Source organism: Dendronephthya gigantea, unplaced genomic scaffold (genome assembly GCF_004324835.1).
Source record: "Dendronephthya gigantea isolate DGI-Jeju-01 unplaced genomic scaffold, DenGig_1.0 000014F, whole genome shotgun sequence".
Taxonomy (NCBI): domain Eukaryota; kingdom Metazoa; phylum Cnidaria; class Anthozoa; order Malacalcyonacea; family Nephtheidae; genus Dendronephthya; species Dendronephthya gigantea.
In genome coordinates, this window is record NW_021163024.1 from 2,141,357 (window position 1) to 2,161,091 (window position 19,735).

At 36.3% G+C, this 19,735-nt stretch overlaps 2 protein-coding genes across 2 annotated transcripts; both read left to right on the forward strand.

The window, feature by feature from the left end:
- The first annotated feature begins 1,363 nt into the window (after window positions 1–1,363).
- On the forward strand, window positions 1,364–7,819 carry LOC114519750 (zinc finger protein 345-like). The gene is made up of 4 exons (XM_028539919.1): window positions 1,364–1,951; window positions 3,541–3,872; window positions 4,063–4,608; window positions 7,022–7,819. Exons 1-4 carry the CDS (start codon window positions 1,364–1,366, stop codon window positions 7,614–7,616), a joined length of 2,061 nt encoding a protein of 686 aa, XP_028395720.1. The 3' UTR covers window positions 7,617–7,819.
- Window positions 7,820–9,628: 1,809 nt separating this feature from the next.
- On the forward strand, window positions 9,629–19,562 carry LOC114519785. The gene is made up of 15 exons (XM_028539962.1): window positions 9,629–9,770; window positions 11,585–11,628; window positions 12,126–12,189; window positions 13,172–13,249; window positions 14,800–14,955; window positions 15,389–15,495; window positions 15,769–15,803; window positions 16,188–16,283; window positions 16,541–16,628; window positions 17,200–17,243; window positions 17,396–17,479; window positions 18,007–18,100; window positions 18,542–18,654; window positions 18,741–18,800; window positions 19,421–19,562. The coding sequence occupies exons 1-15, from the start codon at window positions 9,731–9,733 to the stop codon at window positions 19,527–19,529; spliced, it is 1,212 nt and encodes a 403-aa protein (XP_028395763.1). The 5' UTR covers window positions 9,629–9,730; the 3' UTR covers window positions 19,530–19,562.
- The last annotated feature ends 173 nt before the right edge of the window (window positions 19,563–19,735 follow it).

Sequence of the window (19,735 nt, forward strand, 5' to 3'; positions counted from 1 at the left end):
TCATAGATTTGTTATTGTTCTTTAATATATAATTCTAAGAACTGACTCAATTTAAATTTAATCACAAAAAATATAAATCAGTATATGTCTGACAATCAACTTAGAATGCTGCAATCTATTTTTATAACTTTGTGAAAATCTTATAGTTCATTTCAATTGTTCATAATATGTTAGGAGTTTCCACTTAATACCTTAGATATTGTTCTAATACACTACAATGTTGTTTTCAATAACAACTGCAGTACATCCCCTCTTCTTACATCTCATTGATGGCAGCATGTGACTTTGTTCTAGCATGTGACTTTGTTCTGTCTTGACATTGTAAATGATAACTGTATCTAATGTCTTGCCATGTTTGTCATCACCACCAATAACGTGTCGTTGGGGGAATAGGGTAAACATGTTATTTTCTGCGGTTCGCAGAATAGCAGAAAATTGTTGTTTTCACGGTTCGTGAAACGCGTGATAGTTTCCATGGTAATGGCGCCACTTTAATAGGTCACGGGATTTTGACAATTGCATTCTAGGCTGGCTCTGCTCCAACACACAAGAAAAATTTGGTAAACATAAACTGATTTTTGTAAATCAATCTTAGTATCTTACTCCCTCAAGATTGTTTCGGTATAGCCTGAATCTGCATTCGGGAGGGACCAGGTTTCCCCACAGATGTTTTTCCTGGCGGGCAGCAGGCTTGTTAGTTTTTTTTTAACGGGAATTATATTGTGTGTACAAATTGGCTAAAATTGGCACCCATGACAAATATTGCCTTCAGAAGTTAGACAAACACTGGACAAACCATAAAACGTGGAACACTCCCTTGTGGTTGTTATTTTACCGTGTTTTGGTGGCCTGATCCAAACACTTGATGATAATCCAGTCAAACTCATAGGTCAGTTTTGTAAAAAAACAGCGGTTTCGTGATGATTTTCATTATACTCTACTCTTCTCGCCGTTATTAGAGAGCTTAAGCATGCGACGTTTTTGTCAACACGGACGTCACGCGTACAAAATTTTGGCGTTATAGATGGCGTCAGCCGTTTTTGTTTAAAATCAGAAACCGCAGTCCGTGCAGTTTCCCGTCGTAGATTTTAAGCAAGAACGGCTGACGCCATTTTTAGCCGTTAAATTTTGTACGCGTGACGTCCGTGTTGACAAAAACGTCGCATGCTTAAGCTCACTATTTATCGTTGCTAATACTTTCTGTCAGTACTGAGGGATAAAACTGTCTATATCAAATGATCGAGTATTAAAAAGTAAGGATTTGTCGCTTGCCGTTTGGATACCGCCTTTGGCTTTGTGTGTTGGATATCTTTCATATCTTGTGTTTTGAAAGTCTTTGAGTTCATAACTTCATAGTGAGGCAATGAGCGGCTTGAAGGCAGCAAGAAGAGAAAGAAAATGCGAACTTAATGAATGTGGCGTTTGCGAGCACACTGGAGAGAAACCTTATGAATGTGATGTTTGTAAGAAGAGATTTTCACATGGTAGTGATTTGGTTAGCCATCAAAGAACACACACTGGAGAGAAACCTTATGAATGTGATGTTTGTAAGAAGAGATTTTCACGCGGTAGTAATTTGGTTAGACATCAAAGAACACACACTGGAGAGAAACCTTATGAATGTGATATTTGTAAGAAGAGATTTTCACAGGTTGGTAATTTGGTTAGCCATCAAACAACACACACTGGAGAGAAACCTTATGAATGTGATCTCTGTAAGAAGAGATTTTCACGTGGTAGTGATTTGGTTAGACATCAAAGAACGCACACTGGTGAGAAACCATATCAATGTGATGTTTGTAAGATGAAATTTTCACATGGTAGTAATTTGGCTAGCCATCAAAGAACACACACTGGAGAGAAACCTTATGAATGTGATGTTTGTGAGAAGAGATTTTCATGTGGTAGTAATTTAGCTAGCCATCAAAGAACACACACTGGAGAGAAATCTTAGGCATCAAAGAGAGCATGCTAGAGAGAAAGAAACCATAAGAATGTGATGTTTTTTGAGCTGAAATTTTTACAGGTTGATAATTTAGTTTGCCATCAAAAGAAAACTTGCTGGACAAAAACCTTATAAATGTGATGTTTATCAGAAGAGATTTGAAAGAACATACAGTGGTGAGACACCTCAGAATCAAATGTGATGTTTGTATAAGGCGTTTTTCTAAATCAAGCAGTTTTGCAAAACAAAACAAAAATATATTGGAGAGAAACCTTATTAATATAAATAGAATCTTGTTTGTGAGAAACGATTTTCATATAGTGTTCATTTGGATGGACATCCAAGACAATTTAGTTTATATTTGTTTAAATTTGTGCCTTATGAAAAGAATTAGTTACAGAATAGGACGTTTTCTTAAGGGAGTTCCCTACAGTTCTTGAAATTATCTGTTGTGCATTTTAAAAAGAGTTATTAAGCATTTAAGTGTTAGGCTATCTTTCAAATACCAAAAGCCAAAGGCTGTCCTTACCAGCCAAAATCTCATTTTACCAAAGGTCTCTATTGATAATGTCATAATGCATCCTAAAAGTGAGATTTTTAAAAATTAGGGGTCATCAAACTGGTTTGCAATAGAAACTGAAAGGTGTTTAAATTCGAGAACTCAAAAGATTAATTATATTTTAGCTTTTGGCAAAACATTAAAATGCTGAATATCATTGTTCAAATGTTCATTTAAACAATTACAACAAGCTGCAGAGACCGCCAACGAAAGCTATATTCTGTCGAATTTGTGTATGCACTCATTGCACTGTTTAGTTCAATTCCAACCTCGTACCCAGGGTCTATTGGTGCAATCCGTCAAGCAAATACAGTAGCTTAAAAAAGTGGGATATATAAATTTTCTAAGGATAGACAAATTGATTTCACTGTTCCTAATAACACTGCCATCGTGTTGCATTAAAGAGAAAAGCACCGTTTACAGTGGCACCTGTACTCAATTTTATTAGTGCTCACCAGTGGCGGCGCCAAGGGGGGGCAAATGCCCCCCCCCCATATTATTTTCTTCCCCCCCATTTTGCCCCCCCTTTCTCAAATGTCTGCGGAAATTATTGCCGTAAAAGATAATATTTAATAGTAATAAATTGAAATACAAAATAGCTACAGGATAAAATGGGCGTGACTGTCAATTGTTGACACATCGTAATCTAATTTTAGTTCTGACTAATTGAAAGTTTAAATATGCTGGAAGTGCGACCAGGATTGAACATATTGATTACTTGAGACGTTCTCTGGTTGAAAATATTTATTGTTTACGAGCTTTCGGCTGCCAGACTGCAGCCTTCAACGGGTAGATATAAAATACAATGACTTTGTAATTGTAAACCATATCGTCTTTATATAGTCATTGTATTTTATATCAACCCGTTGAAGGCTGCAGTCTGGCAGCCGAAAGCTCGTAAACAATAAATATTTTCAACCAGAGAACGTCTCAAGTAATCAATAATTGAAAGTTATGATACATTACAAATTACTATGCATGTTTCGAATGTAAACATCCTATATGACTGTATAAGATTGCCGATTTGAACTTGAAGATGGATATCAGAAACTTCTGTCATGTCGAGAAGTCGAGTGCAGATGAAGTTTGTGCGCCTGCCGAAAAACGTTCTAGAACAGATTTGCTACATAGTGATGAGGAGGATGACGCTGAAGATATTCTTGGACAACCAGAAGACGTAAATATTTCATCTTCATCAATCCTGACTTCGCAGCTGCAAAAAACTTTAACTAACGCCGGGCCTGGAGACATTTCGCTGTTACCAGACGACGGACCAACGCAGCCAGGATTGAAAAAGGAATTTCACTTTCCTAAGACACACGGCCGACGTTTTACTCCTGAGTGGTTTAAGAAGTTCCCCTGGCTCGAGTATTCCGTTTGCGAAGATAAAGTCTACTTCTTTACCTGCCGTCACTTTTCCACGGTAGCTAAAAATACTTCACGTCCTTTCGTGACCGAGGGTTTTTGTCAGTGGAAGAAATGTACTGGTGAAAGTCAACAAAACAACAGCCAAATACACGCACCACACTGTACAAGATGCTATTCTTGAAATTCTCAGTGATATAATATTAGATGAAGTTACCAAAGAAATTCAGCAAGCCGAATATTTCGCTCTTTTGGTTGATGAAACAAAGGACTTGTCGAAACAAGAACAACTTACTTTTGTGCTTCGTTCTGTGTTTGAGTACGAAGTGCACGGAGAATTCCTTGGTTTTAGAAATGCAGAGGAGCTCACCGCCGAGAGCCTTAGTGATGCTATTCAAGATGAAATGAAACAGATCGGTGTTAACATCAACAATCTTGTCGCTCAGGGTTATGATGGAGCCGCCGTCATGAGTGGAAAATGTTCCGGTGTACAAGAGAGAATAAAAACAGTTGTACCGCAAGCTCTCTACGTGCACTGTTTCGCTCATCGTGTGAACCTCGTGATTGTTCAGGCAGTAAAAAGTGTTGTGCCAGTGGCTGATTTTTTTGCAGCGTTGCAAATGTGTTACAACTTTCTGAGCGGTTCCAATGTGCATTTAAGATGGATCGCATTTCAGAAAGACATGCATATGTATCCTGACCAAAAGCCGATTGAATTTAAAATCATGTCCGATACTCGGTGGGCTTGTCAAGTGCGCGCCGTCAGTGCTATAAATGATCGATTTGAATGCCTAATTAAATTTCTTCGTTATGTTGATAGCACTGATAATAATCGTGATCGAGCACTAGTCGCTCGCAGTATTTTAGATCAAATTGATCAGAAATTTATTTATTGCATGCTCCTTATGCATGCCGTGTTACTTGAGGCAAAAGGGTCATCTAGCTGATACGCTCCAAAATTCCGAGCTTAATTTCCTTAAAGCCGCAGATCTTATTGAATCTCTTATTGAAGAGCTAGAAACATATCGCTCAGATCAGAAATCCGTCGATTATTTCGAAAATTCTTTAGATATAGCAAAAAAAAGTAATCTAAGTTGTTGCTCAAACATTGCGACAAAAAACGGTTCCAAGTAACTTGGATGATTTTGTAATTTTGACTTCGCTCGGAAAACGTGACACTATTTCAGGATCGTCCGATATGCCGAAAAGAGTAGTATTATATCCTACAATAGAGGTTTTTCTAAGTGAGCTCAGAAGGCGTTTCAGCGAACAAAATCTTGTAATATTTCGATCACTTTCAGGCCTAGATCCAACATCAAACGCATTTATAGATTTTCATAGGATTTCACCGCTTGCTAGACATTACAATTTAAACTTAGAAGATATTCAAATGGAAACAAAACAGGCTAAAAGAATGCTTGAGAAGTCAGGAAAATGTTTTGAAACAATCGATGAATTTGCAGAATACTTGAACCCTTTAAACTTAGCATTTTCGGAGCTCTGTAAAGCTGTCAAGATTGCTATGACCCTCCCCGTTAGTACTGCGGGCTGTGAAAAATCATTTAGCAAATTAAAAATAATCAAAAACCACCTAAGAACGACAATGGCGAATTCTAGGTTAAAATTCATAACATGCAGTAATCAGCATTCATAGAAAAGGAGCACTGAAAATTTGATTTGGAAGAGGTTGTAGATAGGTTTATTCAAAAGTCTCCGAGATGCCGAATTACACTTGTTTAAATTACATTGAAAATTATTATATACATATAAGTGTATTTTAGATTCTTAAGTTTACAAGGGGTACGTAATAATTATGCAACCCTGTTCACATTGTTGATTAATAACTGTAACGAAGTTGATATTTGTAAATAATAAAAATTAAATGTAAAGGGAATGGTTGTCTACCGTAATGAAAACATAAAGGCATGAGTAAACAGCAGTCCTTTTTCAAAATTATTATTACACACCGGTTTATGGATTTCTGTTTGAGGGATTTTGCCCCCCAAAATATTAATTTGCCCCTCAAATCCCCCCCCCCAAATTTTCAGACCTGGCGCCGCCACTTGTGCTCACTGCTCATACTACCAATAGAACCAAGCATCAACTGTGATATAAAAACTGCCTAAAATAGACAAAACACTTCTAGTACTAACTCTCCTGACGAAGGCCCTCAGGTCGAAACGTCGAGAAGTGTTTTGTCTATTTTAAGCAGTTGTTATACCACATTTGATGCTAAGTTACACAAACAGGCCGGGCAAGGATGAAATAGGCACGTTACCATTTTAGCCATGGCTGTCATGCATTGCCCATAGATTGAGTGTACATGTAGTGTAAACGAGACTAAAGTAGACAATTGCCAAGGTAAGTTATTTTGTCAAGGTATGTAATTTTTTTCAAAAGTTTTATTTGGCGCTTAACAGTGGAGCTTGCGATCGCACAATGGGCCGTGATCAAAAAGGGGGTGACACGTTGCACGTGTGTGTACATAAAATGTTACGTCACTGGACTCAAGGGTCATGTATCAGGGGTGTGTTGCGGATAGTGGGGGATTATAATGGCTATGTTTGGCTTATAATGGCTGTGTGTAGATATTGTGCTGTGAACGAAAGCTATCTGGATAGAAGTCCAGCAGAAAGATCACTGAAATTGTAAAAACAAATTGGGTAAGCTTAAATTAATTAGATTTCATTGGTTCTAATAGCATTGCTATATGACAAATATTGCCTTAAGAAGTTAGACAAACACTGGACAAACCATAAAACGTAGAACACTACCTTGTGGTTGTTATTTTACCGTGTTTTGGTGGCCCACTGTAGTGGCCTAATCCAAACACTTGATGATAATCCAGTCAAACAGAGTAAACATAGGTCAGTTTTGTAAAACGAACAGCGGTTTCGTGATGATTTTCATTTAATCATTACACTCTAGCGCGCGAAGTGGAGAATTATTCTCTTGTCGCCGTTATTTTCATTTCACAGCAGCAATATATCGTTGCTAATACTTTCTGTCAGTACTGAGGGATGAAACTCATCTATAAAATGATCCAGTATTAAAAAGTTAGGATTTGTCGCTTGCCGTTTGGATGCCGCCTTTGGCTTTGTTGTTGGATATCTTTCATATATCTTGTGTTTTCAAAGTCTTTGAGTTCATAGTGAGGCAATGAGCGGCTTGAAGGCAGCAAGAAGAGAAAGAAATTGCGAGCACACTGAAAAGAAACCTTATGAATGTGATGTTTGTAGGAAGAGATTTTCACATGGTAATAATTTGGTTAGACATCAAAGAACACACACTGGAGAGAAACCTTATGAATGTGATGTTTGTAAGAACAGATTTTTTCGTGGTAGTAGTTTGGTTAGACATCAAAGAACACACACTGGAGAGAAACCTTATGAATGTGATGTTTGTAATCAGAGATTTTCATTTGGTAGTGATTTGGTTAGACATCAAAGAACACACACTGGAGAGAAACCTTATGAATGTGATGTTTGTAAGAAGAAATTTTCACAGATTGGTAATTTGGTTACTCATCAAAGAACACACACTGGAGAGAAACCTTATGAATGTGATGTTTGTAAGAAGAGATTCTCATGTGGTAGTGATTTGGTTAGACATCAAAGAACCCACACTGGAGAGAAGCCTAATGAATGTGATGTTTGTAAGAAAAGATTTTCACAGGTTGGTAGTTTGGTGAGACATCAAAGAACACACACTGGAGAGAAAACATATGAATGTGATACACGTTTGTAAGAAGAGATTTTAGTGTTGGTCATTTGGCTATCCGTCCAAGAATTCACAATGGCAAGAAACCTTATGAATGTGATGTTTGTAAGAAGACACTTTCATGGGTTGGTCATTGGGCTATCCATCAAAGAACACATGATGGGAAGAAACTTTATGAATGTGATGTTTGTAAGATGAAATTTTCAGTTGACAGTAGTTTTTTTACACAAGAAAATACACACACTGGTGAGACACCTCAGAATAAAATGTTATATTTGTGCGAAGAGATTTTTAAGCCAAGCAATTTTGCAGTTTTTTAAGTCAAGCAATTTTGCAAAACAAAAAGCACACACATGAGGGAAACCTTATAAATGTAATGTTTGTAAGAGATTTCGGCACAGTGTTAATTTGGACAACCCTGGATCAATTAAAAGAGATATAAAGATCATACACTGGGAGATGGCTTATCATGACAGCACAACATTGAAATGCATAAGAAATTTCATGTAAGGCACAAAGATTTAACCTTCTGAGAATGAATTCACTGAAAATAATTTTTGCTAGCCAAGATAGAAACATTGCCAAATATTAACATGTGCGTTTATTAACAATGATTTTGTTTATATTTGTGCCATGATGGCAGAACTGAATTATGTAATTTTAGAATCAGAACTGTTATGCTAAATGAACTAACAGAACTGTAATTTAGAGTTATCCTAAGGCAGCTTCCCTTATCTGTTGTTGTGAAATTTGCAAATTTTGATGCGAGATTCCACGCGTCTAAATGTTTTCCTACAGGACTGGAATTTAATGTATCTTTCAGGGAACATACCGAAAGCGAAATGAGTGTGAAGCAGTGGAAAGTGGTGGCAACTGGCAAGCAGCCCTAATGACGCAAAAGCTTGATGTTAAACGAAGTTTGATTGGCTGAGTAAAACTAAGGCTTCAATCAAACGTCATGTAACACTAGGCTTTCTGCGTTGACCTCGTTGTGAGATTGAGGTTTTAGGTTTGTAGCGTAAAGGCGGTGTTACACTTCGCCACGTTTCTTGCAACTTGCAATGCAATTCTACTTTTGGGGCATCCAAATTAAGTTGTCAAATACGAACATTTCTTACGATCTGCTAACGTTTTCTCAGCATTTTGATCACTATTTGCAAGTTAACATCCCTGAAACCTATAATTGCTGGCAAGTTGCAAGGAAAGTGCCATCATAGAGTAAGTGACAGCGCGACAGCGCCTTTAGGAGATGGCTCTTGCGCTGGTCTTATATGAACGACTTTGGTGACTCGCGATCATGCAACGTACAGCAAAAATAGGAGAGGTAGATATTTCTCCATCTCGAGCGTGCCAACATAGAAGAGGTAGATATCTCTCGATCTCGTATGCGCACTAGCGTGACGTGCATTTGGTTAATGCCTGGGCTCCGCTTGAAATCACTTGCCATTTAATCGTGATTACAACAATACGATCAATTATTATGTTTACATGGAGCGAGTTATCCCGGCTAGCCACCTCGCCTGACCCTAAACTCCAGGGGCCGGTTGTATCAAGCCCGTTTAGCTTAAACGGTGGATAAGTCAAAATTAAATAACACTCTTACAACTCTGTTGAATGAGTCAACTTGAATATTATGCACTGAATATGTAGTTGTAAACAGTATCTTTGTATTATGGCTAAAAACATTTTGTTTGCTTGTTGAATAAAACGATAGACTTGATTTCTATTTTGAACTTATCCACCGTTTAAGCTAAACGGGCTTGATACAACCGGCCCCTGAAGGGTACGAGGTAGAATGAGTTGGTTGAATGGAAACCAGGCATAAGGACATCAATCTGGTTCCATAGGGCATCTCCACGAGTTTATTGAGGATCCATACAACAGATCTAGAATTTCCTGATATTTAATAACGGTTTGCATGGACTTTGAATGGCTCCATTCGGTCCACCCAAGGTAATGGATGGATTTATTTTCCAACTTTCCAGGTTATTCATACTTACCCCAGTCTGCTGCTCGGTTAAAAAAACAAAATGGCGGCGGTGTAATCAGTTATCAGTATCATGACTTTCATCATAGTCTTTGCATTTTATTTGTGACATTTGTATTGTCACGTCAACAATGATTGTCAATTTGTGTGTGACATGAATTCGGAAATTAATAAGAAGACACCAGCTTTTATATGTAAGTTCAGACATTATATAAAGTGTATTTCATTTATATGTATTGGCATATTGCATTTAATATCCGTGCACCCCCTGTTGAGGACCTTGGAAATTCCAGGGGTTGTATATTAATTTTTAGGATGGAAATCCAGAGGGTAGGGTAAATAACGGAAATTATGATGGAATTTCCAAGGGGGTGTAGGTAATTTTATACTGGGAAATCCAATGGGTGGATAAAATAACAAGAAAGTTAAATGGAAATTCCAGGGGGCAGTTAAATGTTTTTAGGTGGAAAATCAGGGATGTACGACAAAAATTCCAGTGGGTTAGTTTTCAAAACAGAAATACAGAATTGGGAATAAAATGCTTAAAACCTTCTCTGACACAAATCTTGAATGAATTATATTACAGTGGATTATATTAGAAGCACTTGGAATTCCAGGCACCTTCTTTTAGAAATAACAATTTCCAAGGGTGAAACAAGAAATATTCAAATATTCCAGGGGCTGGAAGAATATTAGCCACGGAATTCCAGGGTGGTATGAGAAAAAAACCATTTCTAAAGGAAAATCCATGGGGGGGGGGGTGGAGTTTGCAGTTTGTCCTCAACAGGGGGTGTATGGATATTAAATGCAATATGCCATTATGTAGAATATTTGTAAAAAAAGATATTGTCGAGAGTACGGCCTCTGTTTTATATAACTCTGTAAGTCTCTGTTCGACTTTATGCAACTTACAATGGGAATAATTAACTACAAATTTTCAGGGTGAACTATAATGCAAATGTTATATGATATATTATTTAGATTATTATAAAATGAATTAATTAGGAATTAGAAGGCTTATTATCAATCATCATACCTAGCTAGGTCGTAATACTTAGTGTTAACAAACATATTTATAAAAAAATAGTGAGCTTAAGAACATGTTCTATCAAATGGACTTGATATGAGAGTGCCAGGAAAGTTAAACACTGACGCAGACTGCACTAGAGTAGGGCGATGCACAATGAGGCATCACACATTGAAAAAAATGTTTTCCTTGAAGTACTTTTTTCATAGACATGATGCCCCCCCCCAAAAAAAAAAAAACCTGAAAGCTGGAAATCACCTTTGTCACCATTCCCAGTCTGTATGTCTAATGTCTGTATATTTGTTGAGTGGTAAGAGTCAGAGACATCATTTAGGACAAAATTCATTACCTTGGCTGTTATTGGCACTCGGTTTATCATCTGTAATCAATTGCTGTACTGTATTTGTTTCCTACCTCTCCTGCCCTTGAATGCACATGAGCCTGCCCTTTCCCTCCTATTTTTTAGCTTTTTTTTCCGTTCGAGATCTTAGTAAAATATGCCCTGCTCTACAGTCTGAACACAAACAGTTGTTAGGGTAATCATGAAAATAACAGCCATGATACAGTGTCTCTTTACTCTGGTCAAATTAGCTGGTAAACTTCATTTTGGCTTCCAAAATTACATAGTTATTATCCGGTCTATAATATACTGAATTTTTACAAATTCATAACCAAATCATATATTTTTAGATTAACAGCTTTTCTATTGTGCCGTTATAATCCTTCTATTATTCCAAATCCCTCTGAATTATGTTATTAATTTTTGAATGAATTTTTTCTACATATGGTAAATTTGATCAAGTACCAATTTAAGTGATTTGATGGCCAATCAAGTTTTAAAAAATGTGACTGGCCAAATACATAAATGACTGCATACTGATTCCAGACAAAGACTTTTGGTTATAAATCTTATAAATTTAAAATCTAGAATTGACCAACAAATACAGTTTGAAGAACTAAATAAACTATTTTATTTTTCAGATGGAAAAGAGTTTAAGTTATCCAAGGTTCTTGGAAATTTACAGGTATATGCGTAAGAATTTGGCAACTTCCCATTAGAATCAATAGCTTCACCAATTCAGCGAAGCACAACCAGATAAGTTCAAGTCACAATAAGATTTAGATTTTATATCACTTTCTCATAATCAGCCCTAGTATAGTTACTTCATGTTTAGGGTACACCTGTTTTCTAGATTTCAAAAGTCTTGTATTTGTTTTCAAAATTGCAAGTGAATTTTACCGTTTGCAGTTAGAAATATGTGTGTTGTAAACGCCAATCTTAAAGGTCTCTAATAAATCAGTAACATTTTAAAGTGATGTTTAGAACACTCAAAAGGCTGTATAAAAGTCTAATTTACATTGACTGTTTAATTTACATTGTTGTGTATTGGCGATGAGAAAAATCCTTTAATTAAAAAGCATGACCAAAAAATACAGTAATACAACTTCGTCATATACGTACCAAGGAAATATGCAAAACTACAGCCAGTAAACTGATACTTTTTCCCCCATACATATATAGGCATATAAGCTAGCGACTGGTGATGTTGGACAAGCAGAAAGAGAAGAAGTTTCAAGAAAGCATGGTAAATATAGTTGATGCGGTTTGTCAGCGCCCTGAAACATAAGAGAAAACCTTTAATTGTTTTGACGTGCAAAATAAGACTTACACTTAGCCTAAGACTTACATGAAGTCAGTCCCGTCATAGTCAGTAGCTAACTCTTGACCAAGACCTTGTGTATTTTGCTCGTTTTTGGCACACTATTATACTCTTAGCTAATTTTTGTGTGAATATATACAAAACGCTACTTCCTGGGTCATATATGATCTTATGTATATAAGTGATTATTTGGACGAGGTAAAGCCAGTTCAATTTTGAGTACAGGAATAAAGGAATACTAAATGGTTTTCCGTACAGGATTGCGTGATACTGCACGCGGGAGATTTCGAGACTTTCGGAAAGCGTGAAATTTCCCGCGCAATTTCCCGCGCAAACCGGCATTGTAAACTTTCCGTGCAGGATTGTCTCATACTGCACGCCTACGAACCAATCAAATTGCGTGTTTCATTGTAGTTTTTATATAATACGTATTACTGAATTCATCTGGAAGTAGCATTCTTCATTTAGTATAATTCTGAAGTCTCATTGCGAAATATTGTAAAATTCGAAATACCTACTATCTTGTCCTTGAAGTTGCACATTTTAAATATATACCTGTCATAAGTGAAAACGTTTATACCAATGATTTGCTGAGGTTAGTACGGAGTGCGGAGTGTAAATAGACGATTCAAAACGCTGATCTTCCTGTAGTGACCATATATGTGACCAGGAACAGTGTGGCAGCGTCTTTACTCTTCAAACAACTTCACATCAAATGTGGTATAACAACTGCCTAAAAAGACGACGTTGCGATGTAAGACGTTGAGGACCTTAAGTTGAAACGTCAAAGAATATATTTGTCTATTTTTGACAGTAATTTTTATGTACAGCATTTGCCATATGTATGGCAGTCTTTGATCTAAGCACACAACACATATTTAAACGTTTTCACCTTTTCAAATTTTAGGAAATAATTTGGGTGCCCTATATGGTGATCTAATCACGAAAGCTTCCCTTGAAAGTGGCAAAATCAAAAGAAAGCAAGGTATACGAATTATTTAGCATCTGGTGGTTACACTGTAGTAATACTAAACAATTAGCTATACCGCGCGAGCTCGAGTCGTACATGAGCCGATAGCACCGTGCATAGCGCCGAGTCATCTATCAGCGATATACGACGAGAGCAAGAGCTTTTGTTGAGCGATAAAAGTATTGCAGAATTCTGTCAATTTCTTCTTGATTAACCTCAGCAAACCGGTCAGCCATTTTGCTTTTTCTCTGATTTTGCTACCCACCGTATATATGAGCTGATGTACGGTGGGTAGCTCGACCAATCAGCAGGGCCGTTACTAGAACGATAATTGGGGGGGGGGTGTTTATTCATATACTCAGTTCTGCCCGTAAGTGCAATAGCTCACAATGGAAATCCGTCGGGCAGAACTGCGAATATATGAATAAACACCCCCCCCCAATTATCGTTCTAGTTACGGCCCTGCCAATAAGATTGCGGAATAGCTTATATACGTTGACTAGCTATGTTATAAAGTATATTATGCAGTGTTCCTGGTGATCTCCTTATTTTGATATTTAGCCAATCAGACGTCTAAAAGGTTGTCAAAATAGAATTTAATCGATAATATATTTTATTATTCTGTATGAAACTGGTCGAAATTTTGTAGCTACTTATGCTTAGCTATAAGAACTATATAGCTCTGACGTAAGTTTGAAACCGTAATAAAGTGCATTTCAAGAGATTTTAGGTTGTTTTAACCGAGAAAGTATATTTCGATCTTCATTTATTCCGCCATTTCAGATCACTTAGTTATTGTGCATATACATTTTGGGCACTTTTATACTGTTGAGCATTTCGGTCGCTTAATTGGTTATATGTCTAATATACATTATTTTACTTTCCAACACTATCTAAATTTCTTATAAGAATTGACTCTCATTATTACTCCGGCGTGAGTGACGGAGTTGAAAATTCGCCTTGGTTTTCTTTTGTTTTTTTCTTGGTACATTTTTGAACAATTGAACTTCTATACTTTTTAAAGTACGATGTGCTTCTGAATTTCGCGATCGAATAACATTTAGGTTCGCAAGGCATCTAAATGAGTATGAACTGTATTGTTTATGTTCAGAAGCTTTATATTGAAGACTGGCACGTGCGCGGCACGCCGGAGTTAACGCCAGAACAGGCGTCTTGTTCTAAAACAAAACGTTCACCTCGCTGATATACCTAATTAGTCATTCGCTAGCTGAAAAAAATTGGCCAGATATTGAAAGATGTCTTCTTTCTCCAAAGCTTGGTGTCGTTTGTTTACGCTATCTGACGAAACTATTTTCATTCGCAAGACAAATTCCCGCTATAGTGATATATGTGATAATAAAAGTCTCTTATCATGGTCAAATGAAGTCATAATCCAAGTATTAATACTCAGAAATGCAATTTCTGGCTCTGCTTCACTGTAGGAAGTGAAATGATTTTCAGATTCCTCTCCCTCTTCCTATAACTGCTTTGAAATCACATTTATCACATGCACCGCGCGTCTGTCACATTAGGGCGATAATTCACAAGTTGGTCTTATTGTTTAGAAGATGAGGTCGATATCTTTAAGAAAAGAAAAAGACGAAAGAAACGAAACAGACAGAATGGAGAAGAAAAGAAAGATGGACCACATTATCCAGTTCCGACTGTTGTGAACGAAACCCTGGAAGAAGCTCTACCTCTGCCGGAATGGTTGAAACAAGGTGAAAATAATTAGTTATTATTACTGAACGTTCTGGGGCCGGTTGTATATCAATCCCGTTTAGCTTGAACGGTGGTTAAGTTCAAAATAGAGAGCAAGTCTATCGTTTTATTCAACAAGCAAACAAAATGTTTTTAATCTAAATACAACGATATACTTTTTTCAACTGCATATTCAGTGTATATATTATTCTAGTTGGCTCATTCAAGAAAGTTGTAAGAGTGTTATTTAATTTTGACTTAACAACCGGTCCCAGAAATTCCTTTCATAAACTTGCTATCAATCTCACTGGGACGATACAATACTCGGAGGTACATGCTGCTGGCGTGTTTTTTTTTTAAATGCATTAGACCAATATTAGCACTCCTTATAGACAGTGTACATACTGCACCCTATCCAATGCGTTTGGAGAGATAGATTTTAATTTTTTATAGATGAGGATAACAATCCTAGTTTATCAAAAGAAGAGAGTAGTGATAGTGACAACAAGGAAAGCGAGACAATGGATTTTTTTGGTTTGTCTACTGGACAAAACGGCCAGGTGTGTTTCAATGGACGACTTGCGCTTTAGACGATTATATACTCCGATTTAAAATTAGTCTAAGTCGTCCATTGTGTTTCTATGTTGTTTGAAACTTTTAATCCGCTGAACAGAATTTCATAATTTGTGTTAGCTAAATTAGCTTATATGTACGTAGGTGTTACGGCTATTAGGAAACGAATACTCTATCATATATTTGGTGCGTGCTGTTTACTATTATATAACACACCGTTTTATAGACTAATAGTGATCACTATATTTGCGTTTTTATAGAGTTCTCCAGAAGAGTCCGATGATGCAACAATGAGGTAATTTTTTTACTCATGGGGATAATTTTACCACGAACTCGAGTCGTGCATGATCTGATTCTTTTACATTTATGTCTGCCATGACAACTGCGAATGCTACATTATTATTAATTTTTATGCTATCGTCAGAATCTTATTGTATAGTAAAATCACCTCACAAATTCTCATCCCAAATTCTCACAGTAATAAATGTCTATTTTCACTACCCACCGTATATGAGCTGACATACTGCATGTGAGTAGATCAGCCAATCAGATTGCGTAACAGCTTATAACTACGTATATTATATGAATATGTATACAATACTGTTCGACGACACGAATTTTAAGAATCGAGATCTTTCAGGAGATTTCAAGATTCATAATTATAGATTTTCTATTTCAGAAATGTGTCAAAAGGATCGCCCAATGTCGAAGGAACTACGAAAACCTCAGAGAATGTTCTTGACCCCACCGCAATTGCTTTAACGACATATTCATGGTACAGTTTACTACACTTAACATATCAAGACTGCATATCACTGACAAAATACTTGGATATATTCTTTTGAATTGAAAACTGTCAAGTTGAACTGACAAGTTGAATGTGCATTTAAGCGGTTAAAAGTCGAAAAATATAAGCAAAGTATTTTGCTAGCGAGCCAATGATTCTCTGCAAGTGGAAATCCAGAATCTGAAACGTCATGTACATATTTGACATGAATATTTCCCTGTCCTCAGCTTCCTGTGTTGTTTTAGTTCCAGGTGTAACAGACGAGGTCATCTCACAGAACACTGCACCATTCCACAAGCTGAGAGAAAGAAATACCATCATCTTCATGTTGAGGTGAGAAAATATTTGCACTGTATGCTTACCGGCGTATATTATTTTCCCTCAAGGCTGCTGTTCACTAACGTGTTTTTCATACGCACGTACACCCACGGGATATTTCAAATGCTTCTAAATTTTTGTAATTTAACATCGTGCTCAACAAACCGTCCGATTTATTGACTCAAGATACATTCAAAGATACATTCACTTTTAGAGATACCTGTAACAATTATTAGCAGGATTTAGCCTTTTATATGAAAAAACGTGTTAAGGAAAGCAACAATCGGGTTGTAATAATTAGAGTCAATGAAGGGAATGAAACTCCGCGTTCAGTGTTTAACAATAATTATTCGCCGAAAGCGAAGTGAATTATTTGTAAAAAAACAGTCTGTTGTAGAAGCATTAATAAATTTTGAAACCCTAAACAAACATCTCAGTCTCGTTTCATCTCAGTCAACGTTTCTCGTTGACATCTCAATCAACGTTTCACAGCGAAAAACGATGTGTTGTGCGAGAGAAAATTAGGGGCCATTTTTCGCTGTTTTTAATAGTTGTATTAAGTTGTATTTCGTCTGAAATTTTTTAGAACACAAGTCACAGAAGTGCCGATATTCAAGACCTATTTTTACAGTATGTACAACATGTATTACTCGTTGCATTATTAGCAATTAGTTTTTGCATCATTTTGTAAAGCCAGATTTTCTGTACAGTAGGTATCATCACTTTTCAGAGGGTTATTTATGGTTATAATTTTGTGGACAATTATTTAATATTATTTTTAGGTGTAGAAAATTAAAACGTTTAAAGAATGTCAGTTGCATCGACTGTGGCAGTACATCGAACTTAGCATTCTGCTTCGAATGCCGGTAAGGTAACAAGCACTCAGTCCGCATAATTCATGTATTCTATCCTCGATTAACTATTTGGTTTATTACCTATTCGTCCAGGTGAAGTCAGTTTTTCAAACTGGATTAGCACTAACCCTGCATGGGTTAAATTGTAATCCTCTGTTTTGGTTTAAATGCTTTTGTACCGCTGTTCTTATTTAAACCTTTACAAATTATGGCTGTTGACCGTCCAGAAAATATATTTATTTAACAAGCGATTAAAAAATTGATGTAAATATTTGCTAAGACCCATGGTTAAGCTAACCGACTTTTGAACAACCAGTCCCAGATGTACACTTTTCTCTCATGTTTTCCCAAAATGGGCCCGATTAAATATTAGACGAAGTTTTAAACTGAGAAATCAGTAAAGCGAATATAGACTATCCCTTATATTCCATAAATTGATTTGAAAATATTTATACTATTTATACTAAATATTTATAATTATGAAAATATTTATACTATATTGCTTTTATATTTAAAGGGTTTTTTCTTTCTTTCATTAGAGTAACTCTGTGTGATGGACGCGGTCATTTAATTGAACACTTACTAAAGTTTCCGACACACAAAAGACTTTATTCGCATAAACTGCAAAAAGTAGTAAGTGAAAATTTTGCATTCAATCCCGGTCATCTGAAATAGTGGGCAAGTTAGTATCTCTTGTATCTCAACTTAGTATCTCTTGTAATATATACGTTTTATTTTCGAATTTATGTCAGAGCTATATATATATATAATTATATAGTTCTTATAGCTGAACATTGTCAGAAAATTTTGACTTGTTTCACAAAGAATAACCGATTGAATATATTGCAAAATGGATTTTATTTCAACAACCTTTTGGGCGGTGATTGGCTGAAATACTACTAAACGCTATAGATCACCTGGATTACAATATATTGTAGTATTCTATTGCTGTATTTCCTAGAAAAACTAACTGTATTCGCTTATCCTACTACAAATTTCACTATTGTTTTTCTAGCCCCCACATTTAAATGTATTTTTCCATTGAACACATTTTTATCTTATTTTGACTTATAGTTGAAATGCTCCAACTCCTCATGTAGTATTGTGGATGTTGATAAACTTCTGGTCTGTCCTCAATGTCTGAGTAAGGTTTTCGACAAACAGTATTCACTTGTTAATGCAACTTGGTAAGAATTCACCTCAAACGTACAGTACAAAATATAACCAAAATTGAAAACTGGCAAAACGCATACTAACACGTTTTTTAAAACAGGTCAAACCGCGGGCTTAGGTCCATCACAAATATTCTCTGTTGCGAGGAACACTTTCACTGGTGGGTTCTTGTTGCTTTACCGAGCACTATATACGTATAAAAACTTGGGTTTATAATCCAAAATATCGAAGGTTTTAATGTTTGTAAAAGGATACCAATACTTTTTATACTAAAGGCCCTGTTACACGGTGAAATTTTTCATGCAACTTGCAATACAATTCTACTTTTAAGTAAAGCCTTAAGTATTTCGCATGATACGAAAGGATTACCAAATGGTTTTCCATGCAGGATTTTCGAAAGTCGAGCAACATCCCGAGTGTATGGATGACGCCAAAAAACATTTGCATGCATGGTAATTGTTTTATAAAATAACTAAGTGAAACAACGATATTTCGAGAATCCCGCGAAAATCCCACGAGTGATTTTAAATTGCTCGTGCAGGATTGCCTGATCCTGTACGGCTATTGACCAATCAAATTGCGTTTTTCACTGTATAAAGTGTGATACAGTACCTCAGTAAAATTCCCCAATTGACATCATGACTTGCCCTAAACATGCTACGTTGTAATTGTATAACTACAATAATCCAAGTATTTCAAAGTGTTAATGATTTTGGGGACGTTTAATTCAATGATTCTGATTCAATTCACTTCACTTCATATTTGCTCCCTGTTATTCAGGCATCGTATGAACTGTTACGAGTCTTCAGGTGAACGGCTGTTTAAGTCTGAAAATTTGCTGAAGTTACAACAAGAAAATAGTGGTCTAATGAGTGAGTTCTTTTTCTGAAGAACATGAAAACCCAGGAACATTGTGTACAAGGTGGGTATAAACAAATAAGATTACAATAGCCTATATTCAGCCGTTGTCTGTTCAGTAAGAAGCTATTTGTATACATGGAAGATGCTCGCCCTTTGTGTTAGAGAGTTTGGGAAATACAACCGCAACCTGCAACGTCCTTATCAACAATGGCATTGATCCTTTAAGACAAAAAA